Raw genomic sequence first — 19,396 nt, forward strand, 5'->3', positions numbered from 1 at the left:
TCAAGTTTTTCTCACTCTTGAATACCCCTCAAGATGGATTGTAAGGTAGTATGTCAGGAAATTAAAATGGTCATTGTTGATTGAGAATAATATGGATTATATTATAACAATAAATAAATAAAAATTCTCTTTCTCTAATATATTGTTTTTAATTCATTACAAAAATATTTTATATGATTAATTAAAATATAAGAATGTTAAATTAATGAAAATGCTATTATGAGTGAAAATGAATTCTAGAGAGACTAATAATAATATTTTAAAATAAATATTTTCATTTTTTTTTAAATTCTAGAAAACAAAATAAAACAAAAACATTGATAACGATACAACAAACATAAGGAAATGCTTCAATACAATACGAACAACAACTTGACAAACATCAAACTCAAAACCAATAAAAGAAAATCTTAACGGTTTCCGCACTTCATCAAACATATTAACCATTCCGGTTTGTACGAAGCAATGATTTGTGCTATTGCCAATCCAAGTAACACTCCAAGCCCATACCCTATTGCCACGCCTTTCCAGTTCAACACTTGTTCCTCTTCTTCATCTTCCTCTTCTTCTTTAGGTTGATGTGTTGGTGGCGCGTTAGTCCCAAAACAACGTTCATCAAGAGGAAAACCACAAAGCCCTGCATTTCCTTCAAAAGATGATTTCGGTTGCCCAGTTATCTGTGTTCCTTGTGGTATTTCCCCATTAAGTTTGTTGTGAGAAAAATTCATGTACGCCAAGAATGAGAGAGCTCCTACTCCATTAGGAATAGTCCCTGAGAGTTGGTTACTTGATAGATCTAGTGACTCGAGCTTCACAAGATTGGCCAAAGACAGAGGAATATGGCCAGTGAAGGCGTTATTTGACAAGTTGAGTGCGATTAGTGCCTTTAAGAGACCGATAGATTCAGGAATTTCTCCTTCAAGTCTATTTCCAGAAAAATCAATTGTGGCGTAGGAAGCAAAGACTGTCTCTTGCTCCATAGATAGACCTTTATAATGTAGATCCATAGGTTGCTGATAGGAGACTCTATAGGTCATGCAAACAAACTTTTCATGGACCCAAATCTTCATTCATCGTGAGTGAAGATGCTTTCCAATTCACAAAAAAATCTGAGGGCAAGCTTCCAGTAAATTTATTATCAGCTATCTCAAGTATCCTCAGCTCAAGAAACCCCAAAGGACCATTATTAGGAGGAGATATAGAACCGTAGAATTTGTTTGAACGGAGAGTAAGGATTTGCAATTTCGATAAAGCCTTAAGGGAGAAAGGAAATGTATCTTCGATTTCGTTATATTCCACACTTAGAAACTGTAGACCAGAGCAATTTAGAAGAGACCTTGGAAGCTTTCCGGTTAATCGATTGTACCCAACGTCGAGTGCCTGTAGAGGTGCGTCCGCAGCATACTTGTCTGGAATACTTCCTTCCAAGTTATTCTTCCGGAGGTTCAAAATCAAGAAGTTACTCAGACATGGAGGAATTGGACCGGTGAAATTGTTGTAGCTTAGATTAAGGACATCCAGCGAGCTTCTATTGCAGACTGAAAGAGGTATGTCGCCTCTGAAACTATTGTTAAATGCAGAGAAGAAGTTGATAGAGAGCGGTAGATGTGGGAATGCTCCTTCTAAACTGTTTGACTCCAAAACTAAGATTTGCACCGATGAATTTAATAAAACTTCTGATGAACCTTGAAAGCCAGTTAACAAATTATATGACATGAACACTGAGCTCAGATGAGGAAGGCTCCATAACCACTCTGGGATTTTCCCACTGATTTTATTCTTGGTTAGGGAAATATACTTCAAATTCTGAAGTGTCTTTAAGATGTTTGGGAAATCACTGATGTTGCATTGCTTCAAACGCAGCGCTTCGAGTGTTGATGGGATGTATGAATCCAAACTTAAACTAGGCTGGGATATCCAAATACCAGAAAGATCTAGTAGCAACAAAGATTTGAGAGAGGAGAAGAGTCGTAAGTCAATTGGGTAGCTTGTTTTTAGGAAAGAAAGGTCGAGCTCTTTGAGGTTGATGAGCTTTGAGATAGGCTCTAGGATATTTCCTTCAAATTGGTTTTCACCTAGGTACAAACTCTCTAGCCTTAACGGCGAAGAAGAGTTAGGAACTTCAATAGAACCGTTGAGTTTGTTTCTACTTAAATCAATATATGATAAGAGAGGCATAGTGAAGAGAGAAGATGGGATGGTTCCAGAGAAGTGATTATCACGAAGATCTAAATTGGAGAGTTTGGTTAGATTCTGTACAAGTGGGAGACTACCAGTGAAGCCGTTTGTGTGAAGGTACAACTTAGTTAACTGGGTGAGATTACTAATTGTGGGAGGAACTTGACCGAAGAAGCTATTAGAGGAAACATCCAAGACCTCTAGTTTGTTGAGATTGCCAAATTCATAAGGGAGTGAAGAGGCGGTGAAGTTGTTGTAACCAAGATCAAGGTAAGTGAGGTGGTGTAACTTAAAGAGACTACTGTTGGGATTCAGAGTTCCAGAGAAGTGATTACGAGAAACATCTAAAAATGTGAGCTTGCATAGATTTCGCACTTGTGTAGATAAACTACCAGTGAGCTCGTTATCAGAAATAACTAAAGCAGAAAGCATGCTTAGGTTACTAAATGAAGAAGGAACTTGGCCGAGGAAGCCATTTTTGGAAAGAAATAAAACCTCTAATTTGTTGAACATTCCAAACTCGGAAGGGAGTGAAGAGGGGATGAAGTTGTTTTGAGAGAGATCAAGGGAACGAAGCTGACGAAACTGGTAGAGGCTACTGTTGGGTTTCAGAGTTCCACTGAGACAGGCCCTGAGTCGTATCTTCGTGACCGCGCCGGTGGAGTGATCGCACCACACCCCATTCGAGGAGTCACTGTGGTTGCAAGCACGAGTATCAAACTCATTCTTGAATTGTGTAAAGGCTTGAATCTGGTGAGGACCACAGGCAACAAGACCAACAACAGGGTCATTAAATGTGAAAGAGCTTGAAGGGAAGACACAAGAGAGTAAGAGTAGCAAGAGAAAATTCAAACGCATAAGCGACTCAGACATGATGAAATATTTCTTTTAAGAAAGATAGGATGTAGTTTTGATATAAGAAATGTGAGAGGGGAGATTGATATAAATAGAGATATGATGTAGCTTTGCATGGTGGAGCACAAATTGACTTAGAACAACTTAGAACTAAGTGAAGTCGTCATAGCGACTGAACCCATGATCCACGTTAGATGACTTTTCTAATGTATAATTTGTGGATTGAAACCACATCTGTTTGAAATTTCTCACATATATGTTCAAAATCAAATGAATAAAATTGGCAAAAGGATAAACACATTGGATACGTTTGTCGCTGTATCATATTCCCTTGCCCTCACGCTGGGTGATGTTTGTTGTATATACGAAACTGGTGACGAGGAAAAGTGATTTCGAATTTTGTCGGATCTCTCGTGGTTTAGATCTTTGTGATTCTTCATTCTTTACGTCGTGTAACCTGACGAAGGGGAGAGAGATTGAGAGCATGAGAGTTTTTGTTTGGTGTTTCGAGAGACCACCGGAGCTTTCGTGGTGTTATTGGATTGAGTTTAGTAGCTTTTGTGAGCTGATTAGCCTTAATACACAAAAAATGTATTGGAGGGCTCTTAAATTTTTCTCTAATAAAATTTTGACTTTTTATTTTATTTTAACTTCTGATTTTTCTATTAAGCTAGAATTTGCTTAGGACTTATTAAGGATTCATAATATCAAACTTAATTAAATCAGTTTGATTCGACATTTTTATATTGGTGTTGTTAAAAAATAGTAAAATGAAGTTTTAGCCTGTTTCGAAGAATAAGATTTATGATATTATAATATTTATTCATATCAATCCAAACTCGTCTCGTCATACGACCCGTGTATAAATGTTCTTTTTGAAACAAACAAAATTTATAATAATTGCATCTACTGTATAAGTATTTCGCATAACAAATTTAACCCGTTTTCAAATATATATATACGATATGTAAACATTATAATACTAATATATTGATGTATTCTAGTAGTAAAAGAGTTGTTTTGTATCTAAAAGAGTTGTTTTGTATCAAATAATCAGGTTCGAACTTTTCCAACAACACAAAATTTTTAAAAGAAAAGGAATTAAATATATTGCAATAAATGTGCATTAAATTTTCTCTCAAAATTCTTGCAAAAAATACTACTCCCTCTGTTTCATTATAAGTGATGTTTAAGGTTTTGGCACACTAAATAATAAAACATATAACTTACCCATTTTCGATAAAAATATCATTAATTAATATGAATTCAACCAATAAGAAAATATGATGTAAAATATAATTGGTCAAAACATATTAAATACATTAAATTTTTGCATAGAAATTTGAAAACATCACTTATATTGAAACAAAAAAAATTGGCTAAAACATCACTTATAATAAAACAGAGGGAGTAATATAGTAGATTGTAAGAACCAAAAATAATTAAGAGACCATCTTTACCAATAATCAAGATTTAACATTTAATTAGCACTACAAAAAACCATTAACATTTAATTTTAATTCATTTTATCACCTAAGATTACTCAAAGAGACCACCAATAAGGCAATAAAGGTGGTCTTGGCAATCAAGCATTGTTTTAAAACCACTAAAATACAAGTGAAGTTTTTGGGATCTTTCATTATCTTGGTTCATTTTTAACTTTTCATTTCTAAAGCTGTTCTCTAAGTTGCTTTAAATGGAAATGGAAAGAAGAATGAGAGATCTCAAGAGAAACAGATGGAGAAAATAGAGTATTGCAAAAGAAAAAAATGAAAGCAGAGTATTGCACACACTCAAACTTTATCCAGTTCACTCCCGTTAACGAGAGAACTTATACGCATGCCCGAGTTGGTAACTCGGAATCCACTAGTTTCCGACAGAGTCTACAAATTGGAACTACAAGTGAATCCTAATGTCCTTCACTCGCACTTAGAATTAGTATTTGGGAAAAAAACTCATTTAACCCAAATTAAGGGTTTAATTACATATGTAATCAACAAATATTAGGGTTATTTGAGTTATTTTTATGTTCAAAATACTCTTTATCTCTATAAAAATACAATAATAAGTTATATTTTTCAAAAGAATACCGCAAAAACAAAAACTAAGTTTTTAAACATTTAAAACTTATTTCTAAATGCTAAACACTAAAACCTAGCTATAAAAACTATACCCTACATATAAATAGTCATCCTAAAAATGAAAAAAAATCTACACCTAAAGTTTTGTATTTATGGTATTTTTGGGAAAATAAAATTTTTGTGGTATTTTTGAAAGAAAAAAAAATATGATGTTTGTGAAAAAACAACTTGGTATACGAAGAAATTTCTCATTCTTTTATTTTTTCTGTTTCTTTTTTTTTGGATAAAATAATTTTAAAAATAATCAAGATCAACTGATATTTTTTTGTTAGTAATGGCAGATTTAATAGTATAGATGTATGACAGATTTTTTTAAACTTGCCATAATTGTCGTTGAAAACATTAAATAAGTAAAGCTGATAGTTTCTTGAACTTTTAACACAAAATTTGTGTCAATCTAGTAACGAGAAAAGATTGAATGTTATGCCAGTTCTTTTTGGTCTAATTGGATAAATTTTTCTATTTTACACGTAATGAAATCTAGACAACTATCAATTAGTCCATATCATTATTTGAGGAAACACTACGTTAAAAAAACTAAATAATTAATTGACCTGATTCTTGTAATCTAAATAAGTAAAAAATTTCGCTGATTTTTGCTGAGAATAGTGAGTTTAAAAGGGCATTTCACCTCGGTCACTAGACTCATTACACCGTGTACATTGCCTCTAGTAGCTATAGAGAATTCACCATTCTTATTTTAGAGAAAATAAAGAACAAATCCATGCCAGATTAAGATACAACAAACGTAAGAAAAATACTTCAATAAAATACATTGATAGACACAACAACTTGACATACATTGAAGGATCAAACTCATAAGCAATAAAAGAAAATCTTAATGGTGTCCGCACTTCCTCAAACAAATTAGCGATTTCGGTTTATACAAAGCAATGATTTGTGCTACTGCCAATCCAAGTAACACTCCAAACCCATACCCTATCGCCACGCCTTCCCAGTTCAACACTTGTTCCTCTTCTTCATCGTCTTCTTCTTCTTTAGCCTGATTAGTCCCAAAGCAACTTTCTTCAAGAGGGAAACCACAAAGCCCTGCATTTCCTTCAAATGACGATTTTGGTTGCCCAGTTATTTGTGTTCCTTGTGGTATTTTACCATTGAGTTGGTTGTGAGACACGTTCATGTACGCCAAAAACGAGAGAGTCCCTAGTCCATTAGGAATAGTTCCAGAGAGCTGGTTACTTGATAGGTCTAGTGACTCGAGCTTCATAAGATTGGCCAAAGACAAAGGAATATGGCCAGTGAAGGCGTTGTTTGATAAGTTGAGTGCGATTAGTGCCTTTAAGAGACCGATAGATTCAGGAATTTCTCCTTCAAGTCTATTTCCAGAAAAATCAATTGTGGCGTAGGAAGTAAAGACCATCTTTTGCTCCATAGATAGACCTTTATACTGTAGATCTATCCGTTGCTGAAAGGCAACTGAATATGTCCGATAAACAACTTTCTTATATACCATACTAGAAAGTTGCCCACGCGATGCGTGGGTTATACATGAAATATTAATTAAAAATTATATTAAGTTATATATGTGTATAAGTGTTAATATATGTTTTGAAAATAATTTTAAAACAAAATAATATGTTTATATTCATTATGTGTATTACAAAATAATATTAATTTTTATGTTTAAAACAAAATAATTAACGCACAAACAAAATTGAACGCGATCGCAAAATTAGTATAAAACATATTTTGTGTACATTGTAAACATTAAAAATAAACGAAAAGTATATTTGGAAAATATAGAACTGAATGAGATCTAAACAAAGTAATACAAAATTAGCGAATACAAAATTATGAGCATTTGTTACTCACCTTATATTTTATCAACCTAAAAGTAACTTAAATTTTAAAAATGATCAAGTTAAACTTTTCAAAATATCAAATTAAAAGATTTCATTTGAAACATATGATATATTGTTTTAAACTTTATTTAGAAAAGATTTTTCAATTTAGATTATAAAAGCATTTAAACTATAGCTATGTAAAAACTAAAAAGAGAGATCATAAGCCAAATAAACAGAAGAAGATTACATGAGAAGAAGAACTTTGACATTTTTATATTCTATTTGATTGTAAAGGAAGCTGACATAGGAAGTAGATGAGAATATATATATATATATAGACTTTTTTTATGTAGCATTAGTTTAGTTTTAAAATTACTACTAAAGTTTTTTAAAACAAATATGCATGAAGATTTACATTACTATAAAAGCTAAATAAATGAATCCAAACTAAAATAGCATAACATGTTTACATCAAAATTAACAGAGAAGATGAACAACGACATCTATCTATTATATGTACATGATGGCGAATTTTTAGGTTTTTGCCCTTTTCATTTGATAAAAATAAAATTTAACTCTGCTTACTATTATTATTTTATTTATAAATATAAATTACCAAATAGAAAGAAAATCTAATCAATTTATAAAATTTTAAATAAAATGTAAATACAAAAAGAAATTATTAAAAAATGTACATGACGATACCTATCTATTATATGTACACGACAACAATACTAACTATATGTTCGGTCTCTTTAGGAAAATAACTTGGGTAGGTATTTCTAATATTATGAATATAAAAATTATTATTTATTTTAGCAAATGAGGTTAAGTTACTTAGAGTGTAGAGTGGGGTATGATATTATTGTGTAATTAATATGTTATTAATTATCATAATTAATATGTTATTAATTATCATAATTTAATTAATGAATTAAATTAAATATAACTTTCATAAAATGTATGATCTTTAAAAGAAAAAATTTAGGGACCACTTTTTTTGTAAGCAAGTATATATTTTTTTTTAACACTTTGACTGCAAATTGTAAATAAACTAAATATTATAATTTTTTATATAATTTGTCTATTTGATCACAAAAACTAAATATAATGACAGATATATTAAAATGAATTACAAAAAATATTTGAGATTAAAATAATAAGAAAACATTATTTGATAAATGTTTTAAATCGATATTTTTATTTATATAGCAATCAAAACTGTTATATTACATATTTTTTGTATCAAATTTTCTTGATTCATAAGTATGAAAATATAAGTATAATATAAGTATTTTCTTGATTGTGCGAGCTAATTCTAATTTATTCTGTGTTGAATAAAATTGAGTAGAAAAATATAGCTAATGCAAATTTATATTATTTCAGTTTTTATATTAAAGTCTGAGTTAAGAATTATTTGAATAAGAAAAATGTAATAATATATTATTTTGGAAATTGTGTTACAATAAAATATTTGATTAGATATTTCATAATCAAAAAAAAAAATGCATATATAAAAATGGATATTTATAACTTAATTCTCTTGTTGTACGATGATTGGAACTAATATAAGATACTATGTTAGATTTGTATCATACTTTCTAAAGATATTTATATCAAATTCTTAAAATGATTATTTCATTGATTTTTATGTCACATAAGAACAAAAAAAAACATAAAAAATAGAAAAAATATTAAAGATACATGAATATAATGGAAGAGAGGGAGTGAATGTACTTATATGTTGATAATCAAAAATAGAAAATAGAGATGAATTTTCAAAAAAAAAAGATAAATTATGATAATGTAAGATGTATATCAATATATCATATAGTCTCTAAAAGTTTCTATAGTTGAAATTTTATATAATAATTTTTTTTTTCAAAACTCATACAACAAAAATAAACAAAGCAAACAAATGATGGAAATGATATAATGAGGAAATGAGTATATATAGGAAGATAAGTGATGGGAGTTACAATTTCATAAAACAATTATGGTAGTCAATAATAATTGATTGTGTATTGAAAAAATTGAATGGAAAATATAGTTAATGCAAATTTATGTTATTTCCGTTTTTATATTAAAGTGTGAGTTTAATATATATGATTAAATGTGTTTTGTGGTTTCTTTGTTTTTTTTTTCAGTTTTATATTAAAGTGTGAATCAAATATATAATATTTTTAAAAGTTACATGCCAAGTGGACCAATACATATATATATATATATATATATATATATAATTTGTGAATAATATGATAGTTATTCTTTGATTTAAATTCATTATATTATTTTCTCAACTGTTTGATAATAGAAAATTAAATAAATTTTTTTTTAATCTCTTTAATTCTTCTCTTATAAATTAAATTTTAAAAATTAGAAATTATGTTATAAATAATTTATTACCCATATTAATAACTTTAAAAATGTATCTTTAAAGGAGTAGGAAAACAAACTTTAAAAATGTATCTTTAAAGTAGTAGGAAAAAAAAGTCATAGCAATTTTCTTTGAATAAAAAATTATAACAACTCCATTTATGTTTAGCTTATATGATATTTAATTTAATTAGAAACTAAAATTAGGAAAAAAATATTTTTGCAACAATGACATTTTTTAGAAAGCAAACCATACGTATAACATATAACTTACAACACAATATCATTAAAAAAAAAAATTAAAATGTTAGATTATAAATTAATAAAAATGACACATGTCAGAAGCATAGAGCGACACATGTCGCGTTGTGAGGCAAAGTTAAGAAGAAACCTTGTCTTATTATATAAGATATAGACCCAAATCTTCATTCATCGTGAGTGAAGATGCTTTCCAATTCACAAAAAAATCTGAGGGCAAGCTTCCAGTAAAATTATTATCAGCTATCTCAAGTATTCGCAGCTCAGGAAACCCCAAAGGACCATTACTAGGAGGAGATATAGAGCCGTAGAATTTGTTTGAACGAAGGATAAGGATTTGCAGTTTCTGTAAAGCCTTAAGAGAGAAAGGAAATGTATCTTCGATTTTGTTGTGGTCCACACTTAGAAACTGTAGAGCAGAGCAATTAAGAAGGGACCTGGGAAGCTTTCCACTTAATCGATTGTATCCGAGGTCGAGTGACTGTAGAGGTGCGTTGGCGTCACACTTGTCTGGAATACTTCCTTCCAAGTTGTTCTTCCGGAGTCTCAAAATCAAGAAGTTACTCATACATGTAGGAATTGGACCGGTGAAATTGTTGTAGCTTAGATCAAGGACTTCAAGCGAGCTTCTATTGCAGATTGAAAGAGGTATGTCGCCTCTGAAATAATTGTCATTTGCAGATAAGTAGTTGATAGAGAGCGGTAGATGTGGGAGTGCTCCTTCTAAACTGTTTGCATCCAACATTAACATCTGCACCGATGAATTTACTAAAACTTTTGATGAACCTTCAAATCCAGTTAACCAATTTTTTCCAATGAACACTGAGCTTAGACGAGGAAGGCTCCATAACCACTCTGGGATTTTTCCACTGATTTTATTTTTGGTTAGGGAAATATACTCCAAATTCTGAAGGGTCTTTAAGATGTTTGGGAAATCACTGATGTTGCATTGCTTCAAACGCAGCGCTTCGAGTGTTGATGGGATGTATGAATCCAAACTTAAACTAGCCTGAGATATCCAAACACCAGAAAGATCCAGGAGCAACAAAGATTTGAGAGAGGAGAAGAGACTTAAGTCAATTGGGTAGCTTGTTTTTAGATAAGAAATGTCGAGATCTTTGAGGTTGATGAGCTTTGAGATAGGCTCTAGGATTTTTCCTTCAAAATGGTTTTCCCCTAGGTACAAACTCTCTAGCCTTGACAACGAAGAGGAGTTAGGAACTTCGATAGAACCCCTAAGATTGTTTCTACCTAAATGAATATATGATAAGAAAGGCATGGTGAGGAGAGAAGAAGGGATGGTTCCAGAGAAGTGATTATTAGAAAGTCTTAGATAGGACAGTTTGGTTAGATTTTGTAAAAGTGGGAGACTACCAGTGAAGTCGTTTGTGGGAAGGTACAACTCAGTTAACTGGGTTAGGTTACTAATTGTGGGAGGAACTTGACCGAAGAAGCTATTAGACGTAACAGACAAGACCTCTAGTTTGAGATTGCCAAATTCATAAGGGAGTGAAGAGGCAGTGAAGTTGTTGAAAGCAAGATTAAGGTCAGTGAGGTGGTACAACTCAAAAAGGCTACTGTTGGGATTCAGAGTTCCAGAGAAGTGATTACGAGAAACATCTAAAACTGTGAGCTTGCCTAGATTCCGCACTAGTGTAGATAAACTACCAGTGAGCTCGTTATCAGAAATATCTAAAGCAGAAAGCATGCTTAGGTTACTAAATGAGGAAGGAACTTGGCCGAGGAAGCCATTAGAAAAAAGTTTTAAGACCTCTAATTTGTTGAGCATTCCAAACTCGGAAGGGAGTGAAGAGAGGATGAAGTTGTTGTGAGAGAGATCAAGGGAACAGAGCTGATGAAACTGGAAGAGGCTACTGTTGGGTTTCAGAGTTCCACTGAGACAGGCCCTGAGTCGTATCTTCGTGACCGCGCCTGTGGAGTTATCGCACCACACTCCATTTAAGGATTCACTATGGTTGCAAGCATGAGTATCAAACTCATTCTTGAACTGTGTAAAGGCTTGAATCTGGTGAGGACCACAAGCAACAAGACCAACAACATGGTTTTTAACTGTGAAGAAAATTGAAGGGGAGACACATGAGAGTAAGAGAAGCAAGAGAAAATTCAAACGCATAAGCGATTGAGACATGATGAAAACTTTTTAGGAAAGAATGGGTGTTTGATATTAGAAATGCGAGAGAGGGGATTGACATAAATAAAGATATGATGTATTTCTGCATAGTGGATCACAAATTGACTTAGAAGTTAGAGCTAAAGTCAAGTCGTCTTTGTTGTGTTCGGACTTGTAAAAGAGTATGGCTAAGAAGTGGCTAATAGCCACTCAAACCACGTTGGATTACTTTCTAATGTATAATTTGGATTGGTCACTTCACTTTTGAAATATCTCACATATATGTACAAAAACACATGAATAAACTTGGCACAAGGACAAACACATTGGATAACGTTTTGTAGCCCTACGTGCTTTTACGAAGAACAACTGGTGTTGTTTTGATTTGTTTGTCTTGACTATCAAATTTCGAAAGTTAGTGACGATGCAAGTGAAAGTGATAACGTGATGTTTTAGTTAACAAAAAATCGTTAAACCGATGATTGTTTCATTTTTTAAATCTTCCTTATAATCAAGAAAATAATTACCAAATGATATTGACCCATATCTAATTTATCATATTAATTTGTTATTAACTATTACTAGGATATCGGCCCGTGCGGTGCCGCACGGGAAAATGCAAACTTAAAATAGTTATATTATTAAATCACGTTTTTTGTGTGGAAAGTTGATTATAATCCTCTAACTACACCATCTTTTTATCTAATTTACGATTTTTTTTTGGCTATTCTCTATTATGATATATCAGATTTATGAGACTACGATAAAACCTTTCTTACAATTTATTCTTTGTCCTCTAATGTATTTTTTTTGTTGGTATCGCTGCATTTCAAATAATACTGATGATCTTAGAGAGCCAAAAGAATTTAACATTTCCGAACGTCCATTTTTTAATCTTAAAATGCCTCTTCTTTTACCTTATTTGAAAACAAAGCTGTCAACGCAAGTATAAAATAAACTTCTAACTACTGCCTTCCAAAAGAATAGAGAACATTCGTGCATTTTCCTTTTACAAAATCTAAGAGACTTTATGATACAAAGTTCAATTAATTATTTAACAATACATATTTCAGACACCAACAAATCATAGTCCCATAAAACTAATGAGACAACTCTACAGAATCAACCAAATCTATATGAACATAGACAATGCCAACAAAAACATCAATGAGAAAGAATATGCTACAATTTAAGCAAAACAAAAAAAAAGGTTTACTATCACAAATTATTGTCAATTGGATTTAAAAGAACATATACTTGGTGTTTCGGTGAGGCGTCTGTGGATGTCACGACTTTTCATAGGACAAAGATCAACATGAAGCAACTTCTTGTACTTGTATGCTTTTGTCAAAACCTTAGCTATGAATTTAAGGACCATCTTGCTGCAAATTACATTTCACAAATCACAATATTAGAACATATCCAACTGTATCTACATATATAATTCAAGTATAAAAACCAGTACCAACGAATATTGTTGTATCAAAACACCAACCTTTATTTAATAATAAATAAATAAATAAAACACAATCATTTGTAGAAATTTAGAAGTATAATTAAACGATTAAAAACTATTATACTCCACCTCTCATTTTCATATGATTATATTTTGTCAAACAAATTAGATAATATTTGTCTTGGTAACAAGGCTTGAATCTGGTGAGGACTAAGCAACAAGACCAACAACATGGTTTTTAATAGTGTAGGAGCTTGAAGGGGAGACACAAGAGAGCAAGAGTAGAGAGAGAAAATAAAGAAGTGTGTAGAATAAGTCAGAGTATCTTTGAATATATTTCTCATAATTATCTCATTTATGTATTTATGTATATTAGGGAACTAGATCATTTAGGTTTAGCATTTTCCTCTCTATATAAACCTATGTAGTTTTTATTGTAATCTTACTGAGAGTCAATATGATATTTCCTAATCACTATAGTGTGTTCTTCTCTAATCAACGTTCTATCAGAAAATTCAAAAGCATAACGATGTAGAAATGAATTTTAAAGTGATTTACAGACAGTTAAATTGTTATAATTCTTTGTAATTGGTATTATCAAGTTAAAAGTAACAATGCTTTAAAACTTAGATTATTTTCTCGATTTCGGATAAGTTATTAATTTATATATAGGTGAAGATTATTACTTGTCATGATGAGAATCTTCTACAAAAGAATGGATTTTGATATGAGAAATGTGAGAGCGTAGATTGGTATAACTAAAGATATGATGTAGTTTTGCAAAGTAGACCACAAATTGACTTGGAAGAAGATAGAGCTAAAGTCAAGTCGTCTTTGTTGTATTCGGGACTGGAGAAGAGTATGGCTAAGAAGTGGCTAATAGCCACTCAAACCACTTTTCTAATGAATAACCTGGATTGGTCACATCACTTTGAGATTTCTCAGATCATATATGTTCGAAGTCACATGAGTAAATTTGGCATAAGGACAAACACATTGGATGCTTTAGCCGTTTTTATTTATTTGTCGAGTACCAAAAATGTCGGAAGTTGGTGACAAGGCAAAGTGAGAGTGGTCACGTTATGTTTTAGGCTTTTAGCTAAACAGAAGACAGTTAAACAGATGTTACAACAAATTACCAACTGATAATGACATACGTACACTAAGCTGCACCATCAGCTATAACAGAATAGGAAGTTTCCTTGGTTTAGATCTTTGTGACGTGGGGAAGGGAAGAGAAGGCATGTGAGTTCTGGTTTGGTGTTTTTCGAAACCACTGAAGCATTCATGATGCTATTTAAATGGCCTTGAGCATCATTATTGATGGGCTCTTAGGAAGTTCTAAGGTCACAAGTCACAATTCTCGCCTGTCGGTCACAAGTCACAATTCTTCCCATTAAGGGTTTATCTTGATCTATAAATGTTTCTTGGTGTTCTGATTCCATTCACCTATATGTATTGGCTTGTTTGTGACAATAGAGAAGGCATTGTAATTGAAGCTTTGGTTAAGTGGAAGTGAAGCTCAAAACAATATACGTTTTTTACCATGAATTGTTGCATTGTAATGTGTCTATCGTCTTAAAGACTCTAAAATGTGTTTCAAGGTAATAAATTGACCCTTCACTCATATGGGAGCTTTTTGATACAAACATACATCTCCTTTCTAAATTTTACACTCTTATATCTTTTAATTCTAATATTTACAGACACAAGATTATAAACCCCGAGAACAAAAATGAGTTCCCAAGAACACAAGATTATGTTTTGGCTGTCTTTTTTCTTTTTTAATAGATTTTTTCATTTGATTTTGTTAAGAATGAAGAAATATTTTAATAGATCATATTTCTTTTTGCTGAGGTATGATCCTTTACTAGGATATGAATATTTGTATTTGGAGAGAGATTTAAAATGTTCGGTTTTGCATATATTTATATTAGGTACCTTTGTGATCATGTTAGATGATATGGTTTCTAATTGTAGTTTCCAATCTAAATTTTGAATTCCTTCTGCGGTTTCATCTCTCCCCATTCACCTTCTTCCATACGTCTCTGCGGTCTTTTTTGTATACGAACTTTTTTTTTTTTTGGGGGGGGCAAAAGATATGTATATGAATAATGCTATAGAGAATTCATCATGTTGCTTTATAGAAAAACAAAAAAAAAACAAACGCATCAGATTATTTAAGATACAACAAACGTAAGAAAATGCTTCAACAAAATACAGTGATACACACAACAACTTGACATACATTTTGAAGGATCAAACTCATAACCAGTAAAAGAAAATCTTAACGGTTTCCGAACTTAATCAGAAAAATTAGCCATTCTGGTTTGTATGAAGCGATGATTTGTGCTATTGCCAATCCAAGTAACACTCCAAACCCATACCCTATTGTCACGCCTTTCCAGTTCAACACTTGTTCCTCTTTTTCATCTTCTTCTTCTTCTTTACGCCCATGTGTTAATGATGCATTAGTCCCAAAGCAACTTTCTTCCAGAGGGAGACCACAAAGCCCTGCATTTCCTTCAAATGACGATTTCGGTTGCCCAGTTATCTGTGTTCCTTGTGGTATTTCACCATTGAGTTTGTTGTGAGACACATTCACGTACGTCAAAAACGAGAGAGCCCCTAGTCCATTAGGAATAGTCCCCGAGAGCTGGTTACTGGAGAGGTCTAGTGACTCGAGCTTCATAAGATTGGCCAAAGACAGAGGAATATGGCCAGTGAAAGCGTTGTTCGACAAGTTGAGTGCGATTAGTGCCTTTAAGAGACCAATAGATTCCGGAATTTCTCCTTCAAATCTATTTCCAGAAAAATCAATTGTGGCGTAGGAAGCAAAGACTGTCTCTTGCTCCATAGATAGACCTTTATAATGTAGATCCATGGGTTGCCGATAGGAGACTACAAAGGTCCCGTAAACAAAGTTTGAATATACCATATATTGACCCAAATCTTCATTCATCGTGAGTGATGATGCTTTCCAATTCACAAAAAAATCTGGGGACAAGCTTCCGGTAAATTTATTATCAGCTATCTCAAGTATTCTCAGCTCAGGAAATCCCAAAGAACCATTATTAGGAGGAGATATAGAACCGTAGAATTTGTTCGAACAGAGGATAAGGATTTGCAATTTCGATAAAGCCTTAAGGGAGAAAGGAAATGTATCTTTGATTTTGTTGTGGTCCACACTTAGAAACTGTAGAGCTGAGCAATTTAGAAGGGACCTTGGAAGCTTTCCACTTAATCGATTGTACCCCACGTCGAGTGACTGTAGAGGTGCGTTGGCGTCACACTTGTCTGGAATACTTCCTTCCAAGTTGTTTTTCCAGAGTCTCAAAATCAAGAAGTTACTCATACATTGAGGAATTGGACCGGTGAGTTTGTTGGAGCTTAGATCAAGGACATCCAGCGAGCTTCTGTTGCAGAGTGAAAGAGGTATGTCGCCTCTTAAACTATTGTGAGATGCAGAGAAGTAGTTGATAGAGAGTGGTAGATGTTGGAGTTCTCCTTCCAACTTGTTTGAATTCAAAACTAAGATCTGCACAGATGAATTTACTAAATCTTCTGATGAACCTTCAAAGCCAGTTAACAAATTATTTGTTATGACCACTGAGCTCAGACGAGGGAGGCTCCATAACCACTCTGGGATTTTCCCACTGATTCTATTGTAGGAAACGTCAATAGACTCCAAATTGTGAAGGGTCTTTAAGATGTTTGGGAAATCCTTGATGTTGCAGCCATTACAATTCAGAGATTCTAGTGTTGTTGGGATGTATGAATCCAAACTTAAACTAGCCTGAGATATCCAAACACCAGAAATATCCAGTAGCAACAAAGATTTGAGAGAGGAGAATAGTCGTAAGTCAACTGGGTAGCTTGTTTTTAGGTAAGAAATGTCGAGATCTTTGAGGTTGATGAGCTTTGAGATAGGCTCTAGGATTCTCTCTTCAAAATTATTTTCACCTATGTACAAATACTCTGTCCTTGACGACGAAGAAGAGTTAGAAACTTTGATAGAACCGTTGAGATTGTTTCTACTTAAATCAATATATGATAAGAAAGGCATAGTGAATAAAGAAGAAGGGATGGTTCCAGAGAAGTGGTTATTAACAAGTATTAGATTGGACAGTTTGGTTAGATTTTGTACAAGTGGGAGACTACCAGTGAAACCGTTTGAACCAAGGCGCAACTGAGTTAACTGGGTTAGGTTACTAATTGTGGGAGGAACTTGACCCAAGAAGCTATTAGAGGAAACAGACAAATACTCTAGTTTGTTGAGATGGCCAAATTCATATGGGAGTGAAGAGGAGGTGAAATTGTTGAAACCGAGATTAAGGAAAGTGAGGTGGTGTAACTCAAAGAGGCTACTGTTAGAATTTAGAGTTCCAGAGAAGTGATTACGAGAAACACGTAAGTATGTGAGCTTGGGTAGATTCCGCACAAATGATAAACTACCAGTGAGCTCGTTATCAGAAATATCTAAAGCAGAAAGCATGCTTAGATTACTAAATGAAGAAGGAATCTGGCCGAGGAAACCATTAGAAAAAAGAAATAAAACCTCTAATTTGTTGAGCATTCCAAACTCGGAAGGGAGTGAAGAGGGGATGAAGTTGTTGTGAGAGAGATCAAGGGAACGGAGCTGATGAAACTGGAAGAGGCTACTGTTGGGTTTCAGAGTTCCACTGAGACAGGCCCTGAGTTGTATCTTCGTGACAGCGCCGTTGTAGTTATCGCACCACACTCCATTTAAGGAGTCACTATAATTGCAAGCATGAGTATCAAACTCATTCTTAAACCGAGTAAAAGCTTGACTCTGGTGAGGACCACAAGCAACAAGACCAACAACAGGGTCATTAAATGTGAAAGAGCTTGAAGGGAAGACACAAGAGAGTAAGAGTAGCAAGAGAAAATTCAAACGCATAAGCGATTCAGACATGATGAAATATTTCTTTTAAGAGAGATATAAGAAATGTGACAGTGGAGATTGATATAAATAGAGATATGAAGTAGCTTTGCATGGTGGAGCACAAATTGACTTAGAACAAGTTAGAGCTAAGTGAAGTCGTCATAGCCCACTCAACCCCTTATCTACGTTAAATGAGTTTTCTAAAGTATAATGTTCAAAATCAAATGAATAAAATTGGCATAAGGACAAACACATTGGAGACGTTTGTGCACTGGGGACGTTTTCGTAGCCCTACGTGCTTTTACGAACAAGAATTGGCATTGTTTTGATTTGTTTGTCGAGTAATAAATTTTGAAGTTAATTGGTGAAGAGGCAAAACTGAAAGTGGCCACATGATGTTTTAGCTAAATAACGATATGCAAAGTAAAGAGAATTGAAAAAAAAAATTAACAAGAAGATAATTGTTTCATTTGTCTAGGAATGAATTTTCTCCATTGGCCGATCACGAGCATGCGAGTTTAGATGTTTCTGGTTCTTTATTCAAGTGTCATGATATGAGAAGGGAGAGAGCATTCACAATTTCACATATCTATACTATTAATTGGGAAGGACAACTTGAAGCCAAACACCCCCTAATTGAAAAAAAAAATTTCATGAAATATATTTCAGTTGCCAAACAGAATTATTGACAGCAAAAAAAAAACAAAAAATCAAAAACAATCTATATTTATGGAAATCATAATAATTTACCATAAAAAGTGGACAATTAAATTCAAAATTAAATATATGTAAACATGTCTATTTTGAATATACATAAACATATTTAATATTAATTTAATATTTTAATATAATTTCGAAATTAATAGTATAGATATAGAATGAAATCAAATAAAACAAAATCATCATATATCTAAAAACAAAGATAACATTTTTAGATTAATAAAAAGATAAAAAAATATGTTAGCATATGAAATAATCAACTAATCAAATTCTACATAGTATATATACATAACTGATCATATCATCAAATTTTAAAAAATTATATAATTTTTAAATATAAATAAAAATTAAACAAATCAATAATTAAATATTTGTTTGCTAAAATCATGCAAATAAACATTTTAGATCACATAAATTTCTTATTTTCACATAAAAAAATATTCATATTCAAAAAGCAATCTAGCAATTATAGCACAAAAGATATCTACAAAATGTATCATTAATTCAATTAGTTAACGATTTTTTATTTGGTCAAACAGTTAGCTTATGATTATTCTAAACTTCTTTTTC

General features: G+C 32.4%; 2 protein-coding genes and 2 pseudogenes across 2 annotated transcripts; all 4 read right to left on the bottom strand.

Annotated features, from left to right (window-relative positions):
* Window positions 1-342: 342 nt before the first annotated feature.
* On the bottom strand, window positions 343-3,149 carry LOC17893328 (annotated as a pseudogene).
* Window positions 3,150-6,012: 2,863 nt separating this feature from the next.
* On the bottom strand, window positions 6,013-6,648 carry LOC17893424 (receptor like protein 42). The gene has a single exon (XM_006299196.1). It carries the CDS (start codon window positions 6,646-6,648, stop codon window positions 6,013-6,015), a length of 636 nt encoding a protein of 211 aa, XP_006299258.1.
* Window positions 6,649-9,688: 3,040 nt separating this feature from the next.
* LOC17891314 (receptor like protein 42) lies at window positions 9,689-11,898 on the bottom strand. Its single transcript, XM_006297077.2, has one exon. The coding sequence runs from the start codon at window positions 11,760-11,762 to the stop codon at window positions 9,756-9,758; it is 2,007 nt and encodes a 668-aa protein (XP_006297139.1). The 5' UTR covers window positions 11,763-11,898; the 3' UTR covers window positions 9,689-9,755.
* A 3,454-nt stretch (window positions 11,899-15,352) lies between these two features.
* Window positions 15,353-18,218, bottom strand: LOC17892880 (annotated as a pseudogene).
* Between the last annotated feature and the right edge of the window lie 1,178 nt (window positions 18,219-19,396).

This window comes from Capsella rubella, unplaced genomic scaffold (assembly GCF_000375325.1).
Source record: "Capsella rubella cultivar Monte Gargano unplaced genomic scaffold, Caprub1_0 scaffold_3, whole genome shotgun sequence".
Taxonomy (NCBI): Eukaryota; Viridiplantae; Streptophyta; class Magnoliopsida; order Brassicales; family Brassicaceae; genus Capsella; species Capsella rubella.

Bases quoted from the DNA above. Each gene is read 5' to 3' on its own strand.
- LOC17893424 (XM_006299196.1), bottom strand. From the start codon at position 6,648: ATGGTATATAAGAAAGTTGTTTATCGGACATATTCAGTTGCCTTTCAG.
- LOC17891314 (XM_006297077.2), bottom strand. From the start codon at position 11,762: ATGTCTCAATCGCTTATGCGTTTGAATTTTCTCTTGCTTCTCTTACTC.